Genomic DNA, 7,960 nt, shown 5'->3' with positions numbered 1-7,960 from the left:
ACTGCATTTTAATTTGTGTTACATGGCTGAGTAAATAACAAACAGTAACTGGACTCACCAAAATCGACAGCAAAAAACTCTTGTTTACATAAATGCCACGTAAATACAGTGCGCAACAGCGCATTGCGCAACACTTTATTCGCTGTCCTCCACGATAACGTCCACCTTTCCATATTTTTGGTTTGAACACCAACGCATCGACATGTGAGGGAAGGAGGCTTGACCGCTTTCGGGTGACAGTGTTGCCTGCCAGGGAAAAACACAACTGACACTTCACTGTGGAGTTGGTTACATCTTCGTTGAAGTACTGCCATACATAAGAATGTCGGACGTGTTTTGTAGCATTTTGCAGCACCTCGTTTACCTCCATTTTTTTCACGACTAGTCGACTAGGGCCTACAGCACCGAATAGTGGTAAAGGTAGTCGACTAGTCGACTAGTCGATTAGTTGGTGAAACCCTGTGTGTGTGTGTGTGTGTGTGTGTGTGTGTGTGCGCGCAACTCAAGGCATATGCTCGAACGGGAGCTGCCTGGAAGCTGCAATCATGTTGCGCACACTATCCGTGCTGAGTGTGCTGACTTTTCGTACAATGTCCCACTGTCTGGCTGCCTGCATAAAGTCAAGTGCTCGGCGCAGTTGTGGCGAAATGTCGCTCCACATGCGTTAATTGCGTTAACATAATTAGTGGCGTTATTTATTTTTTGCGTTAACGCGTTATTAACGCGTTAACTTGACAGCCCTAGTATAAATACTTTATTACTTATCGGATCTGCACAAACAAGATATTAGCTACAGTAGCAAGATGAGATTCCACAGATTTTAGAGGTATTAGTATCATCATTGTGCGACACAGACATCACAACACGGAGCTTTACAGAGTAAACACGGGAGAAATGTCTTACCTTTTACTCTTTCTGATCAAAAGTTGTGTTCAATGGCATTAAAACGAGAAAAACACGGCTGAAGGTTAATCCATAGGTTAATCCATAGGTTAATCCAATGTGTCTGTCACTTTGAAATGATTACTGATAATCCATAATTCAATTTTTATGTCAAAAACTGAGTTTTCATATTAGCTGCTATGATAGCTTCCAGAGTGTATTACAGCTTCCTCTTTTGGGTATTCTGGCTACGCATCACTCTCACTCCTTATTTGGATTCTATTGGCTCTGACGGTTAAAAAGAGATGTCAATCATCAAAATCGACCAAGGGGGGCCGGAGATATGGAAAATCCACCCAAATTACCCCAGAAGTGTTTTTCTTTTGCTAAACTGCTCTAAAAAGGTCAAATATCACTTGTTTTGCATTAATCTTGATACAGGGTACTTATTATATGTTGTAGTTTGGATTCATAAAGCTTTTAGTCTACTATTCCTTCATTCAAGGGTGGTTTTCACTATAAGTAATGTTTTTTTTTTTGGACGGACAATATAATTTACGTAAAAGAAAATGTATATTGATTCAGACTTTTCTACATCCAACTCACAGGTATATCATTGCTTTGAGAATAAATATGATTAATTTACCCCTTTTTATAAGTGAAGTTATAGTCATTTGTTCTGGGAATGTCATTTTCGAGCCTGAGACCTGGAAAAAAGACTCGGGGCTTAACAGGTTAAAAGACACAGAGAGCTGGAAGTCATGTTTTATCTGTGTAAAAATAATCTAATAAAAAGTCAAACAAGATTATCAACAGCATACCTTTAATTCGGACGAGAGAAAATGTATTATAGGTTTGAAAATGCCATAGAGACCCCACAAAGTCCCAACAAATGACATTTGTTTGTATCAAGTAGCAGAGCCCTTTGGCATGAATGTGAATTGGACCCCAGAATAGTGTGAATTGTTATTTCAACCCCCTGTAACTCTTACCAGATTGTCAGAAATGGATATTTGGAAAATTAAATGGACGTAGAACAACCAGAAATATTGTCTCTGAGTAATGGCAATCAATAATTTCTTACCATCACGCATTGTTTTCAAGTTAAAGCAACACTATTGCAATATTTTGTACCAAAAAATGCATATAGAATTTCTACGGACTCTAAAAAGTGTTTATTAAGAAGCATTTTCAATTGAAGCATTTTTTTTTTGCTTTTCAAGAGACGCAGAGGGGCAACAATCCATGAGTTGAGTGAAAGTAATAGGTTTATTGTTTACAGTACATCACAACACAGGCGACCACAACATACTTTTATATATTAATTAGAGAAAATACACTCAAGTTAATATTATGTAGCATTTTTGATATTTTTTATGAACAGTTAATCAGAAAACATCCTTTTGCGGGGCCTCGCTAAGAGTCTTCTACATAGATCTCGATTGAGTAAAATAGAGTAGAAGTCAGCTATCTTGTTGTCAGGTTTGCCTTAGCATACTTGCAGATAATGCATCTTAATTGGTGCCATGGCAACATCTAATAATTTGGTTGCTGTATGACATCATTCAAATTCCAATTTGGAAGTCTATAGCGAAGTCCAGTTTGTGTTTTAAAGCAAAACACAAATTAGCAGTTGCTAACACATTTTCCTATCTATCCTATCTAGTCATCTTAAAACATGGCCTCCGACATTGACCTGCAAAATCAGGGTAGCATTGATGTTATCAAAGCTGAGCATCAAGCTGCACTTTCTGGGCAGAGAGAGCTCCAAGCCCAGATTAAGGAGGCGCATTTAGCGATCCACAGCTATACTGCTACAGAGGAAATGCTCATTGCAATGAAAAGGGAAACAGAGGAAACCATCAAGGAAAATGTTTCCCTTGAGAAAGAACTTAAGTGTCTCAAGGAAAGGCACAATCACCTTCAGGTAATCAAGGAACTTTACCAGCTGGCAAAGGCAGAGAAGCAGACGGTTTGCCAGCAGAACGAGGCTCTGCTGCAGGAAGTTATGGATCTCTGCAAGAAGCTTGAAAATGAAAGCATAGTGCAGAATGAGATGGACGCAATGAATGTGTCAATAAACGAGGGAAACCGCCAAACTGACATCTTGCAAATGCATATCTTTGAGCTTGCGCAGAGGCTTCTGCGTTTAGAGGATCTGCAGACGTCATACAACATTGCGATGGCAGAAAAGGAGTTGATTTCCCAAAAAAATCAGTTCTTGCGACAAAAGAAAGGGGAGTTCTCCCGAGACCTTGAAAATGAGCAAACCATTAAGGTGAAGTATGAGACCTTGAATGCATCCAACAAAGCCCAAAGGCTTGATAATGACACCATGAAAAAAATGCTCGCTGAGGCCCAGAAGAAACTTGTTCGTGAAGCTGACTGGCAGCAGAAATACATCATGGCGGGTCATCGGAGAGACGGCTTGGAGAGAGAGCATAACAAACTGAGTGAAGACGTCCAGCTTTTCCAGGTCAAGCTCACATCTCAGGGGGAGTTGAAGAAGAGTTATACAACCATGGAGGCTGCGAGAAAAACTCTTACCAGCGAGAACATCACCCTGCGGAAAAGGCTGAACGGCCTTCAGAAAAAGTGTACTGCCGATGAGCACCTACAGGAAAAAGTCACCGCGGTTCAGGCTTCAAACAGGGGTCTCGAGCGCCAGGTCCGAGAACACCAGGACCAAATTAAAACTGTCACGGACATGCTGGGACTGTACGACTCCCTGCAGGAAAGAAACAAGGGCTTGAATCGGGAGAATGTCACCCTTCTTGATGACCTCCTTGAGCTAATGAAAACAGTTCAGGAGAAAAGAGCTCAGCAGGCCAAGAGATAAATGCCACAGACTGAAGTTCATTAAGTGTCATTGGCCTACCAGGTTTTCTCCAGGAGCACCGGGTTTTCCAACATTCAACATTTCATAAGGTGATTTTAAAAAAAAAACTAAACATTAAAATTGTTACGACCCCCTCCACTCCACTAGGGGTCTCAGTGTTTGCGTTCTGCTTGCTGGCTCTAATTTGTGTTACAGGTGTTCAAGTCATCAACCTGTTGAGCCACACCTGGGTGGCTGGAGATAAAAGGCCAGCACCATCCCATACTGCCCGATCTCACTCTGCTGTTGGACACCACTGCTTACTTACTGACGCACACATTACTGATAACTGACTTCCACATTTGTCCTTTAGTTTTGTTATATTTTAAATAAATATGCTTTTTTTACACTTTAACTTGCCTGGTCTCCCATCTTTGATGAAGCCTATGAGCCGGGCTGTAACAAACATCTCTTGCCATGACATTAGGGGTAACTTCAATTTTCAGCAAACGCATGAATCATAATTTATTTTATGTACATATATTGAGTCTCTGTCGGTTTGTCTCTCTTGAATCATGCAGTGTCAAATGTTGTGTTTAAAAAGTAGAAAAAACAAACCAAATAATGTTTTATAAACTTCAAACTTCATGACTCTTCTCTGATAATTTCTTCTAAAAATAATTTTCTGAAAATAAGTAAAAAGATAATAAGTCTATCTTATCTCTTATTGGCATATAATACCATACTGCACATACAATATCATTTTAGGCATTAAATAATTCATTATTTAAATTTGTTTACCGTTGTTAAACTGTCACTGTCCAGTCGCATTACTTGACTCGGTTACGGGCCAGAAAATCTACTTCGTAAAGCAGACTATTTGTTCTTAGCGTAAGCAATACAATCATTTTTAAATATATGAAATCATGTTTTAAATCAATATGTTGTGTTTAATGCATCCTTATTGTTCATAACACAATTTTTATTAGATTTTTTGATATTTAGTTTATGTACAGTAGCTTATATGTTAAGCAAGCAAACAAATATATGGTGTAGAAAGTCATTAATACAACAGGTATTCTTCATGTTCTGTCCTCACGATCCAAACCGAAATGCGCAATAATTTGTCATTCTTGACATTTTAAAATATAAAATCAGGGAGGGGAGTGCGGAGAGAGAGAGAGAGAGAGAGAGAGGTTGTTGTATTGAAAATATTCAGGAGAATATTTGTCATTGTTCCAATGATAATAAACAAAAATTGCATAAAGCATATTTGTCCACTCATATGTTTATAAGTGTATTAAAAACTTGAAAAATATCCCTCTAAGGTACATTTAGAACAGATACAAAATGTGCGGTTAATTTGGACATCATGCGATTAATCGCGGTTAAATATTTTTAATCGACTGACAGCCGTAGAAAATATACAGTATAAGTTAGAAAACTATATATACTGCCATTCTCCTACTAAAATAAAACATGTACTAATATTGGATGCTCTATCTTTTAAATAAAAATGTAAATGCAGTGATGTAGTGTGAGTACAATCTGGTCAATTTTCAGGATTATTTAAAGGGGTACATTTATGAAACTATGAAGCAGGAAGTTCTCTCTTTCCCAGAGCTGAGGTGTTATAGACTGATTATCTCAAAGATATTACAAAATCTTGAGAACCACAAAAGCCGCACAACAATCAAAAGTACCGGTACACAAATTAGGATGTATGTGCTGAATTAATGTTTTTGTTTAGTAACTCTGATCTTCTGCTCACTGATTTTCAGAAACAGGGTCCAGAGGGTACACTGAGGGTGGTTGTCATCCAGGAAAGGAGGCTCCATCTCGGGGTCCACAATGGCTGGTGTTTCTTGGACAAGCCCCAAGTGGTGGTGCTGGAGCCCCTAGCCAGAAGCCGATCAGACAGCAGCTCCAAACAGAGCAGCCTGGTGAAGGACAGGTGAGCAGAGGAAACACATGTCTTACAGTGGAGATGTTACTACTGGCTATAAGAGAGGCGCTTTATTCTGTTCTCAGACTGATCATCTTATTTAAAGTATTTCATCAGCCTCTCCTGGCACGCTTCCTTTTGCTGATAGGCAAGTGATCCTGTAAAATCAGCAAAAAATGTATTTCTGAAAAAGCTAGGTAGGTTGGAATGAACTTCAGTTGTATAACATAGGATGGGAGATGTCTGAAAAAACGAGAACATTGCAGTTCTTCTTGGGGGTTCCAATTGCTTTATAGCCTTATATTTTAGATCTACAGTCTATATTTCGTCTTTCACTTTTTACCTTTCTTATCAAGTGGAGACGTTCCAGATCAGTTATCAATCATACTCGTGCCATTTTGATGTCATACGAGAAGATAAAAAGCTCACTTCAGTTTTGCTGGTGGCTGGTTGATCGATGTGAAACAGTTGTCCTTTGATAGTGACTAAAGCAAACTGCACGAAACTTCAACATTTCCAAACCCATTCTCTTTTTAGCTGCTTCCATTCTGCCACACTTCCATTGAGACTTAAGACTGGTGTATGCAAACCTACAGTCGGGTACAAAGTACTGTTGCTGTTCACAAGTTAGACCAACACCTTAGTTAGACATGTTAAACCTTTGCTAGAAGTTTGTTGATTAACAATCTTAAAAATAGATAATGTAGGAGACAATATAGCTATACGTAGCAATAGGTTGGCAGAAAATTTATAAAAGGTCCTTTCTTTTCTTGGCAATAATCCTCTACTGCCATGTACGATGTACAAATTAGACTTTTTTGGTCACCAATACAGATGCCTAAAGTACTGGGGCCAGATGATACTGAGGGCTCAGATTTGACCTCTCTTTTATTTGTAAGGTTACAACAGTCTGTACATATTAAGGTGATAAAGTTTAATATCTGTACAGTTTTCTATCAAAAATAGCCGAGCCACTACTAAAAAAAAAGCATGTGTACACACTTTATTAGTTGCTTCAAAGGTCAAAGATTATCTGTCCATCAAATCCAAAGTCAACGCAATAATATGTTTATTATAGAGAATATATATATATATAAAAAAACAAAAAACTTTTTTCCACCTTCAATGATGCAGGTCAACACACAATCATTTTTTTTAGATATTTTCTTATCAAACAAATGGAGAGTAATGTTTATTTTTTCTATGTGGTTTTTTAATTAGTCCATTGACCTTGCCTAAACAACACATACTGTTTACCTGATAAGGCCCTGCATGTCCTGACCTGACCCCAGCCTCATGATTTATACACTATTCCATGCCACACAGGCTTCCACCTTCATAAAACTGCTGTGCAGTACATTCCAATACGTGCAAGTACTTCATAACCAATCAAGGAGATACGGCTACTGCTGCCCCTGCCCCTGAGTTTTATTGACACACCATGACACTCAATGCTAACCTTGTCAAAGTAGATGTGCTGATGTAAGGTCACCAGCGTCCATGTTAGATCAGCAGTAAAACACCAGGATTGAATGGTTTTGGCATGTCAACACACATAGAGGTAAACCTGCACCCCACCCTGTAGAGTACCTTAATCTAATTTTAAATCCAGAGACGAGAAACACTCAATAACACCAGTGTAGGGTTAGAAAAACTGTAAAATACCCAGTTGCCTTCAGATACTTTTGTAACCAAGTGTGCTTTAGGCACAACAGCTGTCACAAATATCACATCGCACCCCGTTAAATCACTGGAAGTGTTTTCTAGCATAAATGTTGAGAGCGAATGAACCTTTGACCGGCACAGGTAAACAACTGCCAGCAGTTTCAATTAATGAGCTGTCAAGGCGCATCACTGAGCCATTGTGCAGAACTGCTTCGGGTAAAAAAAAAGAAAAGGTTTTGTGTCTATTTCAGTGACATTGTGCAGGTGTGTCATGATATGAAGAGAAGGTGTGCAAATCCTGTCACAACAGATCTATACTATTGCCTTTCTTTCCACAGACAATATGCAAAATACTACAAAAACTACAATACAAAATGTCACAATAAAACCGTTAAAGTGCAGCCATAATGCAAGCTTTATTTTCAAATTCATTAGGTTCAGAATGTTTTATTGAGGAAAGCTTTGATAAAAGGTGCAAACTCTGAGCTCTTGTTAGAAAAAAAAAAGAAGTTAGTTAAAGAGGCCTTATTATGCTTTTGGGGTTGGGGGGTTTCCCTTCCCTGTAGTTTGGTATATAGGTTTTAGTGCATGATGTAAATGGTCTTCCAAGGCTCAAATCCCTCTCCAGAGGAAGTTTTCTCTTTCCACAC

General features: G+C 38.7%; 1 protein-coding gene across 1 annotated transcript in view; it reads left to right on the top strand.

Moving 5' to 3' along the window:
• Window positions 1–4,177: 4,177 nt before the first annotated feature.
• The window catches only part of LOC104943086 (nephrocystin-4-like), a gene marked incomplete at its 3' end in the record, with an annotated part of 6,663 nt that continues 2,880 nt past the window's right edge, over window positions 4,178–7,960 (top strand). Inside the window, exons 1-2 of the mRNA XM_010768408.1 lie at window positions 4,178–4,189; window positions 5,482–5,654. Coding sequence (XP_010766710.1) covers window positions 4,178–4,189; window positions 5,482–5,654 — 185 coding nt within the window. The remainder of the gene's footprint in view (window positions 4,190–5,481; window positions 5,655–7,960) is intronic.

This window comes from Notothenia coriiceps, unplaced genomic scaffold, assembly GCF_000735185.1.
Source record: "Notothenia coriiceps isolate Sejong01 unplaced genomic scaffold, NC01 NC01_scaffold00005692, whole genome shotgun sequence".
NCBI classification, from domain to species: domain Eukaryota; kingdom Metazoa; phylum Chordata; class Actinopteri; order Perciformes; family Nototheniidae; genus Notothenia; species Notothenia coriiceps.
The sequence above is the reverse complement of the archived record's forward strand: the minus strand, read 5'-3'. Positions and strand labels throughout refer to the sequence as shown.